Here is a 24878-nt window from a genome sequence, read left to right on the forward strand (position 1 = left end):
TGTTTAATGAATTCAGGCCTGATCCTGAAAATATGCATGTGAGTAATTTGGGATCCACTGAATATACATATAAGGATTTGCACACATGCATAAGTGTTTGTAAGATTGGGGCCTTAGAGAGTACAATACAGCATTTTTACTGCTGTTAGTCAGTTAGCAATGGCGGGTTTTACAGAAGAAAATCTTCCCTTGTCTAGTTTACACTTTTTAGAACAAGTTCACTTTTTGTAATTTGTTGAGCTATCCTTTGTGTAATGATATAAGGCCATGCATAAGGGGTGACCAACTGTCTAACAAAGGAGTGTGAGAAAGGATTTTATGTTTAAGATTTTTGATATTAAAGACAATTATATGAAAAATATGCATGTCAGTTACTGCAGTGGCTTAAATATCTCACATCTTCTGATGTTTTCCATTCTTCTAGGCCTTTCTCTGAGATCTATCTCTAACATAACTATACATATTAGATGACTTTGGGATACTCTTTACATCAACAATGAAAGGATTATCCAGCAACCGCAGTCATCATTATGGGATTACCTGTGACGCGCCATGTGACAGTCTGCCACATCACCCAGACAGGCAGCCATATTTGTTAAATCCAGTGGACCCTCACCCTGCAGATCATCCTTATTATACTCAGAGGAACTCTTTTCAGGCAGAATGCATGGTACCTTATAATGATCAAATTGCCAGCAGCACATTTCCTCGGCGACATTACAGTTCCCACCATGAACTTAAAGACGAGTGTGCTCTTGTTCCCCATGGAACAGCTAACAAAACTAATCGCATTCCTGCCAATCTTTTGGACCAGTTTGAAAGGCAGTTGCCTCTTAATCGTGATGGCTACCATACCTTACAATACAAACGGACTGCCATGGAACATCGCAGTGACAGTCCAGGGAGGATCCGCCACTTAGTTCATTCTGTTCAAAAGCTCTTCACAAAGTCTCATTCTCTTGAAGGACCATCAAAGGGGAGTGTCAATGGTGGCAAAGCAAGCCCAGAGGAGACACAGACTGTGAGATATGGGAAGCGTAGCAAGAGTAAAGAAAGGAAGTCAGACGGCAAGTCCAGATCCAATGCACCAGGATGGTGGAGTTCAGATGATAACTTGGATAATGATGTTTGCATTTATCATGGTCCCAGTGGAGTTATGACTATGGGAAGGTGCCCCGATCGTTCCACTTCTCAGTACTTTATGGAAGCCTATAATGCTGTAAGTCAACATACTGTGAAGTCGTCCAAAAGCAATAATGATGTCAAATGCTCTACTTGTGCAAATCTGCCCGTGAATTTGGATGCCCAGTTAATGAAGAAAAGCTCTTGGTCCTCTACATTGACAGTGAGCAGAGCCCGTGAGGTTTACCAGAAAGCTTCAGTTAATATGGATCAGACACTAGTGAAGTCAGAGACATGTCAACAGGAGCGATCTTGCCAATACCTTCAGGTATAGTATGTAGTACTGATTGCTGTTTACTGAATTGTTCTTTTTGCAGATGTTTTTTCACTGTGATATTTCAGAGGTCATCGTCTAGCATGTTTTGAGAGGTCATTGGACGTAGAAAAGGGAAAGGGGTAATCCAGATAAAATTTAAAATAAATTTGCATTTTATTGCTAAAAGCAAGTTTCAAATGAACTTTTCCAGTGGGCAACAGGCTGATTTTTATTTTTTTTATTTTTTTTGCATGTGTGGGAAGAATGAGAGCTTTGGGGGGGGGGGTTCGATTCAAAAGGCAGTCACAGCAGGGACATAGGGAATTGGAGGTTGCTTTGCTTGTATTTAGCATTACAATGTCACTCAACAGGATGTTACCAGCAGAGGTGCTGGAACAATTTTTCTAGTGGGGATGCTGAGAGCCATTGTACCTAACTGAAAACCCTGTATATAATGGGAACCACTTCAAGCCTGGGGGTGCTGCAGCACCCCCAGCAACCCTTGTTCCAGCATCGATGGTTACCAGTATATAAATTCTTTGGTTTCTGTAATTTCAGGATTTGCCTTCATTAGTTCTTGTTTTATTATGAAAATTGGAGACCCTTTGGAAACTTTGAGATGTCTTAATCCTTTATACACCAGTAAAAAAAATTGCTAGCTGTTTTTCCACAAAAGATGAAATAGTTATTGTGAAGTGTCCAGATTTGTATCTCTGGCTATTTCTCTTTCTTATGGCATTGATTCAAAAACATAAAATTGAAAGGCTGTAATGATTGCTTGTTCTGATTATACACTTCAAGAGTACATCACCTACTCCCTCACAAGCTGTTTGCAGTTAATAAAGCGTCACTATTTTTCACCAGTATTGTATCTTTAAATGTCAAGAATCAGATGTCTGCTCTTGGAGCTATCATACTGCCGGTGAATGTGTGTGGCAGAAACATGGATCAGAAAATATTAAAACTGTTTCATTCTTAGTTGAGCTGTGGATAGCTTTTATGCGTTTTAAACGAAGCAGTTATGGCACATCTAAGTGTATGTGTAAAATGGAATAACGTTACACAGAGAAGAGAGAAGACCATGAGGAAAAAAGAGGTTTGAGAAGAGAACTTTGTTTTGCTTTAAAATAATGGGACTCTTGCATGTTTATATGTGTACAGCAGCGCATTTTTCTAACATGGTTACCTTTCTGGGACATTCCGTTGCCACATTTTGTTGCTCAGGTCATTACTTAGATAAAGGGCAGGATTCAGATGTCCTATTAAGGCACCCACATTTTAAAATTGAGCTCTATAGGTTAAATGGCATATAAAATCATTTAGAATACTAAGCTTTGAAACTCTGTTTACAATATTTAAAAAAAGGATGTGTATATTTTCCATTAATTTATAGCAACATGGGGGAAGGGGAAATGGAGAAAGTATGTATTCTCAGGGTGTGTGTATAGATGCGCATATGGAGTGGGGAGGGACTTTATGGCTGAGTTACAATTTTAAAGGTTTTATACAGTAGTTTTCTTCAATCTGAGTTTTGGGAGCTAGAAGAAATTTTCATTTTGGAGTTGAATGTCTTGGTTATTTTAGATTTGAAGTTTTTTGTTGTTGATGTTTTTGTTTACTCATTCAGTTTCCAGGCAGGTATTGATAAAATAGCTGACAATTCAGTGTATAACCAGATGGATAGAAAAGAGTGAAAAACTATGCCAACAACAGCTTCAAATAAGCACTTCCATAGGGACTGTTACATAATATTTAATTGACAGGAATAGGCTTATAAGTGGAATTAGAGGAGAGTATCTGTATCTTCATGGAAATGTGTCCAACAATGCATGGAATTAGAATGACTGAACGTTCTCTTATACATATGCCATTCTATTTATGTCCAGATTGTTATTTTTTTATTATTATTATTATTATTATTATATACTTGCTTTGAAAAAAAAACAGTGAAATATCAGTGTTTGGAATTTGCTAAAAAGTAGAGGAAAATCTTAATCAAGCTCTAATTTACATTGCTAGCATTATAAGACATCAATGAGGTAATAATTGCTAGTGTATGAGACAGTCTGAGACAACTGAAACTGTTATTGACAATTTTAAAAAATAGCAAATGTACATGTTGTTAAAAAATTGTGCATATTTAACTGCTTCCCATTCCCTTCCCCTTCACATATCACTTGTCATCTGAGACTATAAGCCCTTTATGGCATGTACAATATTTCCTTTGTGTTTGTACTGCTCCTAGAACAATGGGGCCCCAATCCTAATTGGGGCCTGTAAACTCTATTTCTATTTATAATATTTATATTGCAGTAATCAGTATCCTTCTGTCAATTAAATGTTGATATGTTTCAACTGTTTTTTATGTTTCCTGTTGAAACATAGGTAGGCTGGTTTCCTGTGTTAGGAGAATTTGAAATGTACTAATTGAGATAAAACTAGTTAATTACAAAGCCATGATAGTGTTGGACAACTCTGATAATGACTTTGACTAATGTGGTGTTTCTTTGCTGCTTTTTTTAACTCGTTAACCAGATTACTAGATGCTCTTCTCAACTCACATATAATTTCAGTTACTAATGATGACCCAGCAAGTGGACTACATGATCCTTGGATGAGGCTAGTGTTTTATTTATGCAAACTGTCCTTGTGATATAAATGTCTGAACACAATGGATACATGACTTTTTTGTTCTACTGAATATTCAGTAAGATATTTTTTTCTGTGAAGCTGCAGGCTTGAGTCTGACATAGGTCACAAGTGAAATCGTTCTCTCAGCCCTTCTCCTCACCCCATGCCTGCCTGTTTTTATGGCCTCTAGTACTGTAGTATCAGAACACCTCATTATTTAGAAGTAGAAATAACAAGCAATAGCAATCTCACTCTGTAAAATAAATAACTTAAGTTTGATAATTTCAGTATAGTCCTCAATTTGCATTTTTCCATATTAGAGATGGCTTAATTTCTGAAGATTTGGAGTGTGGATTCAGAGCAGACTCCAAACCTTGGGATCTTTGCTATCCAAAACCTATGGATGTTCCTCAAGGACCCAATCTTTCCTTTAATACAATCTTTCTTCTCTCCAATAGCTGTAGGAAAGCTAAGTGGAAGTGGCTAGTAGGACCCCTTCCCAATTCTATTTTCTATACAAGTAGCTGTGAGTTCCCCTGTGCTATTTTAAGGGGATGGCTGATAGACCACCTCTCACCTGCTGTTCTGAGAGGATAGTGTCTTGCCTTCTGTCTCCGTTGCTTCCTATGGAGATGGTGTTTCTGGTAGACCTGCTCTGATGGAAACTTGCTATCCTACCATTTCTACAGTAGTGAAAGGCAGATTCTCACTCTTAGGTCCTGCTACACCTGGTCCTTTAAATCTCATAGTATTCTTAGGCTGATACTTCTGTGCTTCTGCAGCATAACTGGAGATGAAGACCATGCACAGGTGCTTTCATTAATGTGGATATTGGGAAAGAATAGATGATTCTTTTATGTGGGCATAGGGTAAATTAGAAGTACCCCATCTATTCTCTGGGAAGTAGTTGTGTGTTGGTGGGAGGGAAGGGAATAGGGTACAATCTGGTATTGAACCTTTCCTTACCTCAGGAAAATACTCTGATTTGGTTCAACTCTAGGAATGATCCAAGCAGCGGAGGGCAGGAGATGGGAAGGAGCATTCTTATTTTATCCATGATAGTTCCCCATACCTTGACAGTGAGATTTGTTAGGTAGTGGAACAGTTTCCCAAGGCTTATGGTAGACAGTCCATTGGAATGTTCTAAGCTAGACATATCACTAGAATTTGTAACGGAGGAAGCAATACTTCCCTGGCCAAAAACGGTCTAAAGGCGTAGATATTTTACCATTCTTAATTTTATGGATCTATGGTAATTCATGCACCAGCACTACCACACTACACAGTTAGTCTCTAATGATGTATTTACTGCTGGATATTGTCCACAATTGTTTTCATAGCCTTCGCCTATCTGTAAAGAGAGAAAAAAATGCACAGATTATTTTTCATATTTTCCCCCATTTTTTTTATTTGGATCAGTCATGTTTTTTCATGACACACTGTAATCATTTGCATCAAGATACACAGGATAGAGAAAGCAAGCTGTTTATTTCCTGGCTTTAATTAGAGTTCACTAAGCTCTTTGGAGCAAAGACTTTTTCTTATGTGTTTGTACTGTGCCTTGCACGGTGAGGGCCTTGGCTGGGTGCCCCAGGCACTACCACAGTATAAATAATAATTTTATACTCTTGGCACAGGGAAGCAGAAAAAGTAGAATTTCAAGGAAGACTCAGCAATAGAAAAGTGGCAGGGTGGGGTGGGAAGTGAGATATCAAGTGGGTGAGGAAGCCTATGCAGCTATCAACATACAAGCATTTTCTAGCAGCCCATGAACAAGCGACATGGAAAAAAATCTGTAAAACTTGTAAGACAAAAGGCTTGAGTATGAGATGCATATTTGCTAGTTTATTGTAGTTTGGATCGGGTAAAGAAGGGCCTGATTTGTTCCAGAGCCTATGTCTTATTTTTTCTTATGGCTTAGTCCCTGGTGGAGGCCATCAACAATGTCCATAATCTACTCGGTGTAGAGAAACTCTTCTGCTTCAGTAAATCCTGCTTTCTTTTCTTAGGACCAGGCACCTCCTTTGTAAGATGGTTCAGTAGGTATCCCGTAGCTTCTCTGGTCCCATTTCTTTGTAAGGCTAAATTAAGTTTATTGCTTAACTTCCTGGTGCTAATCTGTATTGTGAACTGTCATATTATTTGATCATTTAGTCTATTAAATCACCTGGTAAATTGTTTATTCTTCTGGGATAGCAATTTGTTTAAAATCTGTTTTGCTGGGTTTATCTGTGCACATTCATCTGAATTTGCAATCATTCTTTACTTGTTTTTCATGTGAACTTTGTTTGCGTTTCTGTCATGGTGAAGTGATTACTAAATTCATTTACTCAATGTGTCCTTGTCTTGCATACATGTCTAAGGGAGATGCTATTTGTTCTCTGCTGCAGCTTACATATGTAGGACTTGATTCTCCACTACTTTCTTCCACTGAATGGTAAATCCATCCTTCACAGCTGCAATTTTCTTATCAGTTCTGCAAAACAGCTGAAGTCGAAGCATCCTATTATAATTTATCCTGATTTCTATTTCATACTTCTTAATAAAGCTTGTGAAATAATTGAAAAGAAAAATATACTTTCAAATAAAACACTAAATATAATAATGGGATTATATTATTCTCAAGTATTTGGACGATCTCCAGGTATTCATGAAAAAGTTTGTGAATCCCAAAAGTTTCATGAACTGTAGCATAACTGCAAAAAGAACAGGTGTACTTACGCTTATGAATAATGAGCAGATCTGTAGAATTGGGATAGGTTTGTAAATGATTCACAAATGGGTGCTAAATTTGCAACAAATATATTCATAATGAATAATTCAACCAGATCTTCTACTTAGGCATACATAGTCTTCAGCCTAATTCTGTATCTATCCAAGACACCTTTGCTGTGCAGTGAAAAATCTTTCCTATGAAAATAAACCATAAATGTAGCAGAACTTTTCTAGGTAATCCTGTCTTCCTCTTGCAACCTTTTTTTAGATTTACCCTACAATAACTTTCCATCACCTTAGTTATTCCAGTTGGTAAGAATGACATGACTGTATATTTCACTTTCACAACCACCACTTTCTCATACGATTAGTTAAAGACTGGTCTTTGGCATAGCTGTCCCATCTTAGTTGCTCAGTACCCCACTGATGCAGGCCCTGTAAATACCTAGCTAGATCTTCTATGACAATGTCTGCTCTTTGATGATTATGACTGCAATTTTATCTGCCTTTGTACTTGAGATTGTTGTTTCCCATCCACTAGTTGCTTCACAGTTCCATTACTTCTCAGTGTTGTTGACTGTACACATATACACAGCACATTGTTCTAGTTTGACTTTTAGTACCACTGTCCGTCTTGCTTGAACATCCTTTCATTCCAACAGCATGTTTACCACTCTGTATAAAATTCTATCACTTGGATTTATGCCTCCTCTCAGCTGTGTGATGTTAGTATATAATCGAAAAGGGCCATTAAATACAGCCGTTTGAGTTATCCCATCATAAAGGACCTTAGAAGCTGTGAGACGTGTTTGTGGAGATTGTATCTAAGACGTTAATGTTGATGCCTGGTAACAACTCCAACTCCAGTTGATACTAAGAGAGAAGACAGACTAGATGTGGTCCCATCTCAGAACCCTGGATCTGATACTGTCCGGTCACCATGAACATTGAGGATGTTCTAATCTGAATTTTGTGGATTGGGTCTTTCTGTAATGGGCTCAAACTGAACCCTATTCTGGACAACCCCATCCTCCGGGACAGTATGGATCCAGATCTAAATCTGGTCTGAACTCTACAATGTGGACCCATTTCTAATGGAGACATGTACAGTAGTTTGGAGATAAATGTTGAAAGTGATGCTTCTCTTTTTTCAGGGTGGGGAGTAAGGAATATTTCTGCTATTTTAAATTAAGCTTCTTGTTCCAAGATTGAAGTAGAGATCAAAAAGCACCACAACTGCATTACCCAATGTGGGCAGACTGGTCTAAGCTAAGAACAGTTTGACTCAGTCTTGTTGGTCTTGGCTGTTAGGAACCTAATACCAGTTTTTCCCCATGTAAAGCTGCATGCACGTATTTCAGTCAAATGAACTGATTTTAAAATAGAACCTCATTGCTAAAATCCCACCAGTTGAAATAAATATTGGCAAGAGTATTGCAGATATTTGATTTTCTCTAAATGGAAACAACCTATATATCTGCTTTTCTGAAAACTGCTGAAGGTTATTTTTAAATACAGTAAAACATATAGTGTTAATTATATCTTAAGTCCTCCTTTTTTGCATATTTCAGTGACTCCTAAAACATGCACATTGAAAGGATGCTATGATATTCATTTTTGTTGTTCTAAGAATTCAGTATTCATGATTGCCAAGAATAGACCTCGAAAGTGGAAAAGGGCAATTGAATTTTCTCTAACATACAAAATAGCCATGATAACTGCTAAGAGAACCAAATTGCATGGGTTTCAAAATCTGCACTGAGCCGTCATTAAGTATTGTTCTTAGTTGTGTGATTTCATTTCATTAAGTATTTGCATACTAATAGAAAGCTAAAGTTATGAGTCTACTGTTGAGTGATGGCCAGCCACTCCCCTCCAGCCCTTGTGTTTACTTCGTCACCCACATTGCATTGACAAAGCACAGGGAGAAGCTTAATGCTCTCAGCTGCAGTAAACCAAATCAAAATTGAGATGAATAATGAACTTAATTTGCAAAAAAGACAGTCTGTTTGATATTTCATCTAATAAGGTAAGTTAATAAACATTCTAGGCAACAGAAAGGAAAATATTCTTTTTTATTGTTTAAAGCCTGAATAAAATCCATATTTTTATCCTCACATGCTGGAGTTTATTTCAAATTTCATCCAATGTGTGAATTAGAGATGAATAATCTAGCACTTGAATGCCACTAGATACATAAGAAATATACATAAGAAAAATCCAACTTTTTACACAAAAAAAAAAAATGCGAAAATAAATTTAACAGTCACTGCAAGCTTGCTAATGATAAATTTAGTCTCTTTCAGAGCAAAGTAAATTTAGATAAAGATCAGAGCATGTAAATGGCACAGCAAATGCAACTGAAACCAGTGAAGGGATTGGCTATTGACTGTTTGTGTTTTGCATGGTCTGTTTATGTACAGTAAATCTAATAGCTGATGTTTGAGCAGAAAGAAAGAAACCATAGTCAATATTATTTTTCATAATTGTAAGGAACATTATATTTCTGCGTGATGGCTTATAATGGAAGTGATGTGTTTCATTAGCTGACCCAGTTCTGAGGCCTTTGTTAGGTGCTCTTTTTCTTCCTTATATTTGTTTTCTATTTCATCAGACTTTTTTGTTTAATTAAAGCACATTCTTCTTTATTAGTTCTGTAAAGAATGAAAATTCACTATGAAAGATCTCACTTTAAATTTATTAAAGCCCACTTGCAAAATAAAATGCCTCTAGTCTCCATATTATTTTGTTTAACAGCTTGATAATAAAAATGAGATTTTAATTAAAGAGGGGATGTTCTTTGGATTTGGCTTTTATTTTCCACTGTTCTCTCTATCTTTCTCGCTCTGTCCCTCCTTCTCCCCCTCTCTTCTGGAAGTAAAAATATTCTATGTGATGCAGGATGGTTTAATTTAGTTAGGCTGTAGTATAATATTCCTAATGCTGAAAAAAATTATATTGTTGAGGCAATTGGATATTACAATATCCTTAAACATTAAAGAAAAGTGAAGGTACTTTCTCAGGTATAGAGCTCTTATTCCCCTGTATCTTCAAAGGCAGCAGCCACTATCTACATATACTTACGTGCAGCATAGTATTTGACCTTGCAGGATACATGCTGGTCATCAAAAGTTGCCAGGGGTGAGCAAACCTCCCAGTCAGAAAAAATGATCTGAAAACTCACATAACCACTTATCCTCAACATTTCCCCAGTAGTTTTGGATGCCCGGCCCTGCAATATGTGACACCGTATCTGAGAATGTAATAATAAGGCCCTTGGAAATATTATTGTTCGTTTTATTTTTGGTTATATATAGTCAATTTTATTTTTAGTTCTCTAAGACTGAGTATTCAGTATATTTTTTTTCCCCTGAATCTGAAACATTTTTCTGTGACAGCAGATGATATCTGTCTCCTAAGCCACAGAAGCTTTTTGCTTTAAGAGCCTAAGTAGAGGCAATAAGTGAAAAACAAAACCCAGCATTGATTTGAAATACTTTTAGTAAATTACTGTTTATATTAAAAAGGTATGTAGAAGTAGCAATACAAGAAATACATCTAATGTTGAGTTTTAAAAATAAGGATTTGATATATAGTAGGAGTTTTATCTAGTAGGTAGGATAGAGGATTGGGATTCAGCTGGACTCCTGGGTTCTATTTCCACTCTGCCACAAACTCATTTTTTAAGACTGTGCTTATATAGCTTCTACCGAAATTATCAGATTTGTTTGCCTAAACTTAACGTGTAAATCTGTACTAGATCAGCTATAATGGGGACTCTCTAAATGAGCTCTGAAAATTAGGGCACTTATTTTAGAGTTTAAGTACTGTGTTGATTTAGATACGTAACTTTATACGAGGTATGAAAATATTGACCTATGTGCTCTGTACCTCAATTTACCCATCAGCAAAGGGAGAATAATAATAATGCTTAGCATGTAAGGGGGTTGTGTGGTTTAATTCATTAGTGTTTGTGAAGCACTTTGAGATCCTTTCAAATATGGTGTTATAAAGACATAGTTAATAATAAATTAAATTTCAACTACTTTATCAGCATTTTTCCCTGTGCAAATGCTCTGATTCATCACTGTGACAAAGTTTTACTCTGACAGGTTTCAGAGTGGTAGCCGTGTTAGTCTGTATCAGCAAAAACAACGAGGAGTCCTTGTGGCACTTTAGAGACTAACAAATTTATTTGGGCATGAGGTTTCGTGAGGTAAAACCCACTTCATCAGATGCATGGAGTGGAAAATACAGTAGGCAGGTATAAATATACAGCACGTCAAAAGATGGGAGTTGCCTTGCCACGTGGGGGGGCAGTGCTAATGAGCCAATTTAGTTAAGGTGGAAGTGGCCTATTATCAACAGTTGACAAGAAGGGGTGAATACCAAGGGAGGGAAATCACTTTTGTAGTGCTTAATGAGGCCAATGCATAAGTATCAGAGGAGTAGCCCTAGTTCAGTTTTGGATCTGTAAAAGCAGCAAAGAATTCCTAGGGGACCTTACTGGATAAACAAGACGTTTAGTCATATAAGTGGCCCAGGATATCTTTTGCCAGTGCATCAAGGTTGCTCATTTCAAAGAGTTGACAAGAAGGTGTGTGTGACTATCAGGCAGAGGGAAATATCTTTCTGTAGTGACCCATCCTTCCAGGGCTTTAGGCCTAATTTGATGGGGGAGCCAGTGCAAATTAATTCAGTTCTGCAGTTATCTCATTGGAAGTTTCTGTTTTGAAGTTTTGTATTGTTGAGATTGCCACTTTTAAGTCTGTTATTGAGTCGCCAGGGGCATTGAAGTGCTACTTCTACTGGTTTTTTATGTATTATAAATTGATATCTGATTTGTGTCATTATCGTTTACTAAGGACTGTCCAGTTTGCCATGTACCTGGGCAGTGCTGGAGTACTGATGGCATATATCACTTGGTAGAATGTGCCAGGTGAATGGAGCCCTGATGGTGTGGCTGATCTGGTTAGGTCCTATGATGATGTCCCTTGAATAGATATACAGACAGAGTTGGCAAAGAGGTTTGTTGCAGGGATTGGTTCCTGAGTTAGTGTTTTTGTTGTGTGGTGTGTAGTTGCTGGTGAGTATTTGCTTCAGGTTGGTGGGCTGTCTGTAAGCGAGGACTGGCTTGTCTCCCAAGGTCTGTGAGAATGAAGGCTCATCCTTCAAGATAGGTTGTAGATCCTTGATGATGCGCTGGAGAGGTTTTAGTTGGAGGCTGTAGGTGGCGGCTAGTGGCGTTCTGTTACTTTCTTTGTCGGGTCTGTCCTGTAGTAGGTGTCTTCTGGGTACCCTTCTGCTTCTATCAGTCTGTTTCTTCACTTCACCAGGTGGGCATTGTAGTTTTAAGAACACTTGATAGAGATCCTGTAGGTGTTTGTCTCAGGGATTGGAGCAAATATGGTTGTATCTTTGTGTCACTACAAAAAGTAATTTCCCTCTGCTGATACTCACACCTTCTTCTCAATTGTTTGAAATGGGCCACTCCATCTGATGAAGTGAGTTTTAGTCCACCAAAGCTTATGCCTAAATAAATTTGTTAGTCTCTAAGGTGCAACAAGGACTCCTCGTTAGTTTCACTGTGGTATAACATGATTAAAATTGATAGTTACTCCATCATAAAACTGGAGTAAAGTGGTAGTGAATCAGGACCTGCATAATATTATAATATTTTCTTAGAAAATTGATACCTGCAAAGCAAAAATGAAAATTGGCTTAAACAGATTTCTGCAAGCAAGCTGAGCAAAACTATATAAGCCAAAAAAAAAAAAAGTTGTAACTAGTACCACCCCTTTTTAATGAATGGTTATTTTTGTGGAATTGTCTTTGTACTTCCGTGTTCACTGAAGCTTGAACAGTATGTATCATATCCTGACTTCCCAAATGTCATGAATTGAAATAGACTTCTCTTTGTGCTACTACATTCTGGGTTATCACATAACTCTGTGTTTAGCTCAGTTTTTCCCCTTGCCATATTGTCAGGGGTGCTGGAATAATTTGTATAGTGGGAGTGATGAGAGCCATTGAAACTGCAAACCCTGTATCTGAGGGAAACCACTTCAAGCCAGGGGATGCAGCAGCATCCTGAGCACCCCTACTTCCAGCACCTATGTATATTGTCATTTTCTTTGTCAAATATGGACTTCCCCTACCAGCCTCAGTGTAGTAATCATACTTGAAATTTTTTATCTTCTTATTTTTGCACTAGCAAGTTCCCCCATTCTGGAATTGTTCAGACAGCAGCAATCAGTTGTCTTTTTGGTGCCTTTGGACCTCTGAATTCTGTCTTTACCTTCACATCTCAATAGCTCTGCAACAGCAAAGTGGATGTTGACAAGATTGTTTCTTGTTTTTCACTAAATAAGCCTGTGTCACTGAGCTAGGAGAGCCTAGACTTCTGAATGATGATCTGATGCATTGTGTTCACTTGCGCACACACAGAGCTAAATTTTCAAAGCTGGACAGGACCCCCATTCATGCATGGAATTACACATATGCATGTGTAAGTACGAGCTTACATGGCAAACCCATTGCAACCAGCTTCGGAAACTTGTTCAGTAATATCTAAACCACTGGGATAATCTTTGTGACAAAAGGCACTGTATGCACTAAGACATCGAATTTCTTAAGTTGTTGTGTTAGAGTTCTGGTTCCCACAACAACTACATCTCATCTGTATTACAGCTAAATTCTAAAACATTACATTCAACTATACATAGAGTATTGTAAAAACTACAGGCGCACAACTTGGCTGAGATATGGATGATGTGTAGTACCTTGGAATTCCCAGACTTTTGACCAATTAAAAGTCTCAGCCTTAATGTTGTATTAACATAGGTTTTTAATTTAATGCAGTATAATTTGTTTTTAATTAACTTAGTATAGCAAGGTAAGCATAGATACTAAAATCAAACATAATGAATGGAAATTAAACAGAAGAGATCTATGAGGTAAATGTTCCCTCAGAGCATTTAGATGTACTGTACATAATACAACTTTAAATAATCTTTATCCTAAGGGTGACTAGAAATCTATTTTCTTGAGCTTTTCTTATATGTTGTAAAGTTCCTGGGAGGTGACCCAGCTTTTCATTCACAATGTCAACAAGCCCTGATTTTACTAATCTTGTGTCAACTTCTTCATGAACAATTTGGAAATGCAACTCTTTCCTCCCAACACAGGAGATAGGGGAAAGGGGTGATTTTGCATGGTCCTAGGTATATTTGAGAAATGCTGAGGGTACGGACTGCATTCATTTTATTTTATTTACCCTAGAAAAGGTGCATGAATCTAAGCTGAAAAGGAGATTTGTGTGTGTGTCATAAGTGTACTGGTGAAAACGAAAAAGTGTAAAATATTCCCGATTTCTGTAGGCTGTGGATCCAAAGTCAAAGCCAATATCAAAAGATATGTACTTATATAAATATACACACACAAGAAGTGAGCATGAACAGGAACTCCAAATTTGGGGTTAGGTGTATCATGTTCAGGGCATCAGCTCTAAGTCAGTCCTTGGGGTGTTCATATGAAACCAAAGCTGGATATGGGCCTAATTAATGGTTCTTGTTTGGTTTCTTAACTCCTGATCTCCAGGTGCCCACCTTCCCTTTATCTGGTACTTCCTGCTGAAAGTACCTTCCTCTCAAGTCCCGCACCAGTTACTCAGAAGGAGAGGGGTGAAAGAGAGATTTATTTAAATGAGTGGGGTTTTTTTCATATGGCAATGTAAATACACACGGGATTGTTTAATAGGTGAACTAGGCCTAACCCAAAATATGTCTCTTCTCTGGAGAGCTTAAATTCCTGAGGCATTGATAGGTACAGTAGAGTGCAACACAATACAAAACAAACTCAGTGTGCTGTGTGGACATTTGAACTGTAAAGCTTCATAGAACTAGAGTTTTCAGGACAGTAAGTGGGAATTATTTCAAGGATATAGATGAGTGTAAAAGAAGGCATGAAGAAAGAAGTGTGCAAAGGAGTAAGGAGCAGTCAGGAATGGTAAAAAGAAATTATGGCAGAGAGATAGGCAAGAGTAGACTTATGGGGTGAAATCCTGACTTCAATGAAATCAGTAGCAAAACTCCCGTTGACTTCAGTAGGGCCAGGATTTGCACCCATGGCGTACTTCGGAAGAGAAACAGAAGCTTAATACAGAAGAGGAGGAGGAGCCAGTGCAGAAATTCCAGTAAGGCAATGATACGGTAATAGTACCAAAGGAGGAGAATGAACTGGAGGAAGAAGAGATGAGAAAGGAGGAAGTCAAAAGGAAAAAAGCTGCAATCGTCAGCATAATGTTACCTAAGAATGAAATATTGTCATGGCAGTAGGGAGGGAAGAAGGAATGAATTTTGGAAATATTGTGAAAAAAGGATTCAGGATTTGATGAGGTCTTGGATGTGACAGGAAAAGAAATAAAGGAACCAAAAACTGCACCAGGGTGGTTAACAACTAGTTTGGGTGGCTAATTATAATCATTTGGGGTCTGTGGAATCCTTTTTTCTTCATCTGGTGCAGTGTTTTGTTGAGTTATGTTTTATAGCAACATTGCCAGAGTTTGTATGCCATAAAGCTTGACCTGCATTGGCTGCAGTTACATTTGAAAGGGCTTATCTGCGTTCAGGACTTGTCATGTTCCTGGTTGTGGGGAGTCAGCAACTGAACATTAATTTAAATTTAACAAACAACTAAGTAAATGTTTGACTTTTCATTATGACAGGATAAACAAACTGCTGCATGAGTGCTCCAAGAGGAGACAGTATATAAGAAGCAATGCACCCTCAGTAAGCTGCATTGAACGTTGTATATTATGGGATAACATTTAACAATTTATATAGCACCAATTTCCACATGAAAAGGGACTACAGATTATAATCCCTATTAGAGGGACACTACTGTTGTAGGTCAAATTTTGACCCCTAAAATTTGACAGTATCCATTTAGTATAACATACAATGGTCATTTTGTGAGCCATATAACTTGCCTTTATATGTTAATCGCAGTGAAGGGAAGGAGAAAAGAATAGGTGGGAAAACTAAAGATTACAGGTACTTTATTTCTTTAAAATGTTGCCTACTTGCTTTAATGATTTTGGAGCATCTACTAAAATTTCACCAATCTGGAAAAATTGGGGTGCTGCAATCAAAGAACTGACTGCAGGACCACTCCTTCAGTAACCCTATTCCACTTCACGTCTGCTCTCATTTCTGCTGTTATTCCAGCAGGCATGTGTTTTCTCAGCTTCACATCCCAAGATGATGGCCTGTAACCCCAGGCCAATAGGAATGGGAGGCAAGGCATGAACAAGGCAGCTGTCCTCATGGAATAGGGTAACCAAACAGCAAGTGTGAAAAATCGGGACGGGGGTGGGGGGTAATAGGATTCTATATAAGAAAAAGACCCAAAAATCGGGACTGTCCCTATAAAATTGGGACATCTGGTCCCCCTATCATGGAATTTCCAAAATTGTCTGATAACACATTCTCATTATTATGATTTTCTATAAACAAGGAGCAAATGTAATGTTTGGATAAATTTTATTTTAGACTAAAGGAAATAACAAGGAGAAAGAACAAATATAAAGTCACCATAAGAAAGGGAGGGGTAGATAGGTGTGATTTTGAAGACACAGCCATTTTGAACTTCTTAAACTCGGAGGGAGCATCTCTGCAGGCAGACTATTGGGTTGACTTTACTATAAAACACGTAGTACATAAAAAACAGCCTTAGAGTCACACAACTATATGTGCTGCTTCGTTATATTTAACATGCATCAAAAGTGGAAATGGAAAGTAAGGCCTTCTGGTGTGGAATATATCCTGAACGAAAACCCTAGGCAGGGCCGGCTCCAGGCCCCAGCGCGCCAAGCGCATGCTTGGGGCGGCATGCCGCGGGGGGCGCTCTGCTGGTTATTGGGAGGGCGGCAGGTGGCTCCGGTGGACCTCCCACAGGCGTGCCTGCAGAGGGTCCGCTGGTCCTGCGGCTCCGGTGGAGCATCCGCATGCACGCCTGCGGGAGGTCCACTGGAGCCGCGGGACCAGCGAACCCTCCGCAGGGACGCCTACGGGAGGTCCACCGGAGCCACGGGACTGGCAAGTGGCAGAGTGCTCCCCGCGGCGTTCCGCTGTGCTTGGGGAGGTGAAATGGCTAGAGCTGGCCCTGACCCTAGGATTGGGTTCAGATCCGAACACACACACACACACACACACACACACACACACACCCATTTGAAGAGATTCTGATTCGTAGAAATTCTGATTCAAGAATCTAGATTTGTCCGCTCTGTACCATGCAAGGGCTGACCCTTTTCTTCCCTGCAAATATGTTAACTATACTGGAGCCACTGGGCTTTACTTAGAAACCCAAGATCAGAGTCATATATCCTTTCAGTGGAAGCTCAGCTGCAATTTACTGTTTTCTAATCTTACTGTTGCTACAGAAGAAAGTATATTGAATATGTGAATTGTGTTTATTATTCTAGGTTCCCCAAGATGAATGGACCGGGTATGCTCCGCGAGGCAAAGATGACGAGATTCCATGCCGGCGGATGCGCAGTGGCAGTTACATTAAAGCAATGGGGGACGATGATAGCGGGGACTCAGACACCAGCCCGAAGCTATCGCCAAAGATCGCAGCACGAAGGGAGAGCTATCTCAAGGCCACCCAGCCCTCACTTACGGAACTCACCACCCTCAAGTAAGACATTGTCAGAATGAACCACTGAGCCTCAGAGAAACACATTTCTGTTCCTCTCTTCTTTCTCCACTTTCTGGACTCCAAGTAAGGAAAGCACTTAAGCATGTGTTAAAGTCCCAATTAAGTCCTCCTAAATGATTTCCTGAATGGGGTGAACTTTAACACATGCTTAAGTGCTTTTCTGAACTGGGGTGCTAATGTTTAGGATTCAAACCAACAAAACACCTAAATTCGTTGATTTCCACGAGACTGCTTATATGCTCAAAATTACATGCATTCTTTAAACACCTTGTTGAATTAGAACCTTACGTGCCATATTCCACAAGCCTTACTGTGTATGTACTTATGCAAGTGTGAGTAAAATTTAACATGAGCGAGCAGGGGCGGCTCCAGGCACCAGCACAGCAAGCATGTGCCTGGGGCAGCAAGCCACGGGGGGCAGCCTGCTGGTCACTGTGAGGGTGGCAGGCAGGCAGGCAGTGTTCGGCGGCACGCCTGTGGGAGGTCTGCCGGACCCGCGGCTTCGGTGGCAATTCGGCGGCCGGGATGCCAATGGTGCAGCATCGGCGGACCTCCCACAGGCATGCCACAGTATCTGCATGACCAGCGGACCGCCCGCAGGCGCGCCACCAAAAGCCGCCTGTTTGCTGTGCTTGGGGCAGCAAAAAACATAAACCCGCCCCTGTGAGCAAGGCATGTGAAATTAGTCCTAAATAAGTCTTTGTAAATCCTTTGACATTAAGCTCTGAAGAGTGAGCATTGTAAAATAGAGAAGTTCATATCTTCAACCCACCCATCCAAAAGTACATTATTATTTAATTGAGAACCATAACCAAAAAATAGTCTGAGAATTGCTTTAAAGAGACTTTGATTAAAAAAAATTACAAAGTGACACAGAGAATCTAAAATCACCGTTGTTTAATATTTGTAGCTCTTTTCACAAAAGCTAAAGTCCCTAAGGAGTTTCAGATAATGGAGAAGGAAAGTGTCAATATACTGGAGGAGGTAATAGCCTGTGGATAGAGCTTTCTAGATGAAACAGCTTTGGAGATATGTTAACTTGCTTGGAATGTGTTTTTTGAGTTAAAAGTAGCACTCAAAATAGATTGTGTTTTTTAAGACCAAAGAAAACATTCAGTGTATAATTTAAAAAACCCAAACAGCATAACATATATTTAATCTACATTTGTGCTGGGTCAGAACACACAACAACAATGAAAGAACAAGAGCCCATTGAAATCAGTGGCAAAACTTCAACTGATTTACATCAAAGCAGAATTTGACCCAAACTAACTGAAAATCAAATAGTTTTATCTGACTAGAGCTAGCTAATGTTTCAAACATTCATTCTGAAGATTCTTTGTGAGAATGTCATAACATTTTGTAAAATATTTTACCAGCTGGGACCCAAAGTAAAAATCCTTAATAACGCAAATTAATTATTTGAAAAATGTTGTTGTGGAAATTGAGGGAACATGTTACTGATTACTATGCAATGCACTATGAAAGAGGGGGAAGAAACAGTACCCAAGCAACAACTGAGACAGGAGAGTGAGCCAAAGCATCTAGTAAGGAGACTGAAAACATGTGTACACTTCATAATTTTGGGAGGCATTGAGATACCAACATAGCAATCATTTCTCAGAAGATAATTGACCAGATTATATTAAATTAGGTTAGATTAAGTTAAATGTGTTCAGTTGCAGGGAGTGACTGCAAACAGGTGGCAGTAGCCAGAAAACTCTAGTGTAACTTTTCCCGAGATTTATATCAGGTGAAAAGTTTCTAAATGAATTATTATTTCCAGGGAAGCAGGAATATCTGCCAGATGCTAATTCAGAATTTATGGCTCCCAACATTGCTAATAGCAGTGGAGCAGAACTGTTGTTAGCAATACTGGGAAATCATTAAAAGTTTTCCGAGTGTTGGCAAGGCAATTCAGCATCCAAGATCAGTGTCTGTTATTCCCTGTCCTTTGGCTTCTTCTCTCCTGGAACTCTAGATACTGTTCACATTCTCTCTGTGGCCTTGTGTTCAGGTTTCAGAAGCCTTAGTTTGCAGAATTGGTTACTGAACATCTTTTCCCCTTGCGGCAGCAAAGCCATGTTCTGACCTGGGGCTCCATGGCCTAATCTAAATGGATTCCAGTTACTTTCTTGCTTCTTAATTTTATTGGGCTCAGTATTACAAAATGCTGAGGACTCTGTCCCTGATCCAGTAAAGCACTTAAGCACCATGCTTAATAAGCATATGAATAGTCCCACTGAAGTCAGTCATGCCACCAAAATGATATAAATGAAGGAAAAGTTGGGAGCGAAGAGAGAACAAACTACATGTTAGAAAAAAAAGAAATCTATGACTCCTGCCCCACCCCCATCCCCCAGTAAATGGATGACAAAACTACAAATAGAACCCAGTTTATTAACTGCCACTTTTGTTCTGTGGGTTCATCTGAGAGGCCATGAATCAATTAAGCATAGATTTCACTGGTGTTTTTGGCTTGCTAGCAACACCAAGATTGATCAACTTCTGTCTGTCTGTCAGTATCTCGTCAGAGTATTAGAGTGCCATTGTGATATTGTCCAGGTAACTACGTTTTCAATTGAATTCACTGAGCACTAGTTTGTACCTAACTGTCATAGATCAATGCAGAGAAGTAGGGGTGAAGAAGTAAGGATCTTGAGAATGGTTCGGAGAACGGTTGCTGCTCCCACCCATAAAATGACTAGGATGAGGAAAAAAAGGGGCAGGGAGCAGGCAGGCTCTGCTCCTATACGCCAGCCCATACAGCTGGACAGACTGGGGAAAGTAACCTGCACCCTCTTCACAGCCGCAGTAAATTACCCTCCTTTGGGGATAAGAAGGGTGCCCTGTGAGGAATTTTGACACTCACAGTCACAGATCCACCCTGGTTATACCAGGTGCCACTCCTGTGGTTAGCTATGAATAAGGCTTTGTTTATGTCACGGAAGTAATGGAAGTCATGGAATCCATGACGTCCAGAGACCTCCATGACATTCTCTGCTTCAGCCTCTCTGCTGCATTCTCTGCTGCAGGACTCTGGAACTGACAGCCAGCGGGGCCCTGGCAGGGTTCCAGCGACAGGTGACAGCAGCAACAAGTGATAGGGGGCCCCTGCAAAGGTTCCAGCGGCGGGCAACAGCCTCACACGGTGGGAGGGGGACGCCTCAGCTGAGTGGCTGGGGTGTTCCAATTTCTCTTTGGGAAATTTGGTCACTTTGCAGCTCCCAGCCGCCATGGGTGGAGAGGGAACCCCACAGCTCCCAACCATCACAGTGGTGGGGGAAACTATGGAGCTGCAGCAGCAAAAGTCACAGACAGGTCACGGCTTCTGTGAATTTTTGTTTATTGCCCATGACCTGTCCATGACTTTTACTAAGAAAACCATGACAAAATCTTAGCCTTAGTTATGGATATTTACAGCCAAAGTCTCTGTAATCTCTGCATGCAGTTTATGCCCTCTCTCTTACTCAGGGCTTCATTGGACTTCAATGCCACCAACCCCAAGTATGCAAGAAAAACTCTCATGATGGGCTTTAATACATGTTGGGATTTTTACACTTTGGCTTTGGAGATGTTAAACGTAATAAAATTTAGGTTCATTTTAGTTGCCTTCTGGTGTTGCAGCTTTTAGGGTTCACATTTTCAAACCCTTTTCTCTGCAGCCAAGAGAGCTAAAAATCTGCTTTTTAAAAATGAAAGCTGAGATCAGTCAGGATGTAGGGCTCTGAGAAATACTCCAAATGTCATGAGAGTCACAGGAAAATTGCTAGAACTGGTCCGTGTATAGTAAAGTGATTCTAGATTGGTGAATTGACGTAAACCTGTAAAAGAAATGCTGTTCCATAAAAGAGAATGGTGTACTTGCCTGAGATTTAAGCTAACAATTGTTTCTCCCTGTTCTCTGCAGAACTTCACAGCTGTAATAGTGAATCATAACTCACTGAACCAAAAAAATAATCTAAAATTAGTATAAGATGCCTAGGGCTACAGCTTTTAATTTTCTTTAACTTATGTCTTCTCTGTCTGCGATTAGTGACAAAAGTATCCTTCTGCATTTCCCTCATTAATTTCCCCTTTCCTCCTCTCCTCCACTTGTCTCGGGTGCCTCGTCTGAGATAGTGGTCATTGGTCATTGTTAACAATGTCGTGTTCTTGACATTAGTAATGAATCAGATTGGAGGACAAATTCAGACCCTCTGTCACAAGGAGATGCTAACTGTGCCTTTCCATACCAGCCTGATCCACTCTGACCCAAGGGAAGCCAGCTGTTGTTTCCATTACTGTCTTTCCCTGGGGTCCATTGGGGAGGACACCTTTAGTTTCTGCAGGGAGCTTCATAGGCTCAGTGAATCAGCACATTCCACCGAAGCTCTTTCCACTTTTGGGGGCAGTACTGGCATAGTACCAGTCAGAGAGTGGACCTAAACACTTTGCACCAGCACAAACCCCACACTCAGGTGGACTTTATGCTGAGAAACTATCAGGATTGGTACTGACTTCTTCTGATGAAGCCCTTGGACTATATCAGACCCAAAGTCCACAGACAGTTCCCGGAACACTAAAATTCACAATACAGATGCTGTTTGGTGGGAAGTTAAAATACTCCCCATCAAATATGCTCCCTCCTGGACATAGGAGAGGCAAGGTTAGTAAAAATGCATGAAATTAATTAAAAAATAAAAACACAAGTTCTCTGCACCACTTAAAAAGGGTTTTAGTGAAATCTAAGATGCGAAGCAGCAGAAGTGTATGTAGTAGCCAGAGACTCAAAAAAGGGGGAGGGCAGGAGATTTATTTTCACTATGGCCTCAGTTTAGAAAAGTACTTAAACCTGTGCTTAACTTAAAGTAAGTTCTTCTTAAGTCCTTTTCTATTCAGGAAAGAATTTAAGCACATGCTTAATTTTAAACACCTTTAAGTCCCATTGATGTCATAAACTTGTGGGCTTTGATGAAGCAGTACCTAAGTCACTAACGTGGAAAAAAATGTAAAAAATGTTTTTCCTTATTATCTACTTTTCAATATGAAATATTGTTAAATAGAATCATTTTCTGACAGTCCAGATTGGCATTTTGTTTGAAATCATGCCACACCATTGCCAGGGTCTTAATGTGTGAAACATACTTATACAATATTTTTTTTTACATGAGAATTTTTGTGAAAAGGATCCAGTTAATCTCTGGGAACTAAAGTCTGCTCCATATAACAAGCTCCATCCAGCCCAGTCAGTGGCAGTGCGAGTTCCTTCTCTCTGCTCTATTAATGACTCAATCTTGACCTAAAGGAGATAATCTCAGGGGGGTTGAGGATAGTTTATTTTCTGTGTGTGTCCATTCCTTGGCTTCCTTGATCAGTGGGTCGGTGAGGTTCTGTGGCCTGCAGTGTGCAGGAGGTCAGACTAGATGATCACAATGGTCCCTTTTGACCTTTCAAGTCTTTGAGTTTGAGTCTTCTAAACCTACAGCTTTGATGGAAATAAGGCATAATTTTTAATGCTGAGAGTAATTAACCATTAGAACAACTTACTAAGGGGTCATGGTGAATTCTCCGCACTGACTATTTTTAAATCAAGATTGGATGTTTTTCTAAAAGAGATGCTTTGGGAATTATTTTGAGGGAAGTTCTGTGGCCTGTGCTTTACAGGAGATAAAGACTAGGTGATCACTATGATCCCTTCTGGCCTTGAAATATATGGATCTATAGTTTCAGTTTTGTGAACATGTCTGCTGGGGGCTTCACTAAGCCCCTATATCATAGGCTACCTAGCAGTGGTGTGATACACAACAAGTTGCTTCCTTTGGTCACTGTTGACTCAGGCTAAATCTGTATACAAATAAAAGACTTTATGGGAATGATCGAAAATCCATTCAAGTCAATGGAGACTCTCTTATTGACTTCAGTGGGCTTTAGATCAGACTCTAAACTCTATTACCAATATCCTACAGCTGAGCTCCTCTCCCCTCCCCAATCTTGTCTTTTCTAATAGTGAAGAAGAGAAAGTGATGGATGTGAAAGGAGTTGTTATAAAGAGACAGCAGTGGTAATGTTTGAGGGACTTTTTGCACTCCCTTCTGCTTGTCTCGTCTCTCCCCCCACTGCCCCGTGTATGAACTCCTGTGTGACATCTAATTAGTCTTAACTTTATCTTTGGGAGAAAAATGGGCCTGGTAACTTAAAGCCATCTCCCGTTTTGCTTTCATTGTTTTTTCATTATGTGGGATTTTTTTCTCTCCAAATGCACTTTGCCTCACATTGGTCCCACAGCCCACACACTCCCTCCAACCTACCTACCATTGCTCATGCTCCTTCTCTTCCAAGAAAAGAAATGGTTTTCGTTATTTGTGTTTCTTTTTCTATAAGTAGCAAGCTTTTAAAAGCACAACTGTGTCGTATCTCTTTTATGTAATATGAAATTTATTTTCTGTTTTCTGCTGATTTTTGTTGTTATACCATACAATCTCCCTCCTACAATCTTCCTCTCATGCCATGGTTTCCATGTGGTTACAGAACGTGTTTCAAATGCTATGGGTAAAATTCTGAATAAAGCACAGCTTGCTGTGATCTTGAAATCCACACCTCCGCTGCTGCACTCCCATTATCCTACCAGGAAGTGAGAAGCTTTTTCTTTTCTTTGCTGGCAATAAATATCCTCTTGGATTTTTATGATTAACAAACTAGTAAAATCTGGCCCTACAGAAAAGTTGACATTTTTCTGCCTAGTACTGAAAAGTGGTAAATAGTTTGACTATTTTTTGTTGTTGAACAGATAGAAACAGGATTTATTAATCTGACTTTTAAAGAATGTGCACAAAACAGGTGACTGATGTTCCTGGTGCATCTGTTCTGAACCAGCACCTTTCCCTTTATTATGTGCAGTCATCTTTAAATTATTTTAGTTGTGGTAAGAAAAGTAGTATAAAGGTATAAGGCAATCTTTATCCCCATCCATGTCTATTTGAGCCAATGTGTAAGTAAAATATTCAGCAAGAGGTGCATATGTTCTCTTGATACCTGGAATCAAAGGAATTTTTCTCTCTGCCTCCCTCCTATGCACACTATTCCCCTTCTGCCCTTCTGACAGACAGGCAATATCTTGTAATATACTGAACCATACCTTATGGAATTAAGATAAGCTTTACTGGATTAGGGTTAATGCCTTTGGAGTACAATTACAAATGCAACTGTTTATGTTGTTGTGACACTGTACGTACCCTCTCTAGTGGGGCGGTGGGCGGTGCGTATGTACTTCCTCCATTAAACACCTCCACACCTCCTTAGGAAGTTATGCATATACTAATTCAAATTGGATTTTCCTGGGACCAACAGACAGAGAAGATTTTTTAATAAAAGCCTGAGGTTTAACTTACCT

At 39.4% G+C, this 24878-nt stretch overlaps 1 protein-coding gene across 1 annotated transcript in view; it reads left to right on the plus strand.

The window, feature by feature from the left end:
- Positions 1–430: 430 nt before the first annotated feature.
- DLGAP1 (DLG associated protein 1) overlaps positions 431–24878 on the plus strand; it is a 218325-nt gene continuing 193877 nt past the window's right edge. The window contains exons 1-2 of the mRNA XM_032790259.1: positions 431–1450; positions 17271–17485. Coding sequence (XP_032646150.1) covers positions 497–1450; positions 17271–17485 — 1169 coding nt within the window. The 5' untranslated portion in view covers positions 431–496. The remainder of the gene's footprint in view (positions 1451–17270; positions 17486–24878) is intronic.

This window comes from Chelonoidis abingdonii, chromosome 2, assembly GCF_003597395.2.
Source record: "Chelonoidis abingdonii isolate Lonesome George chromosome 2, CheloAbing_2.0, whole genome shotgun sequence".
Classification (NCBI taxonomy): Eukaryota; Metazoa; Chordata; order Testudines; family Testudinidae; genus Chelonoidis; species Chelonoidis abingdonii.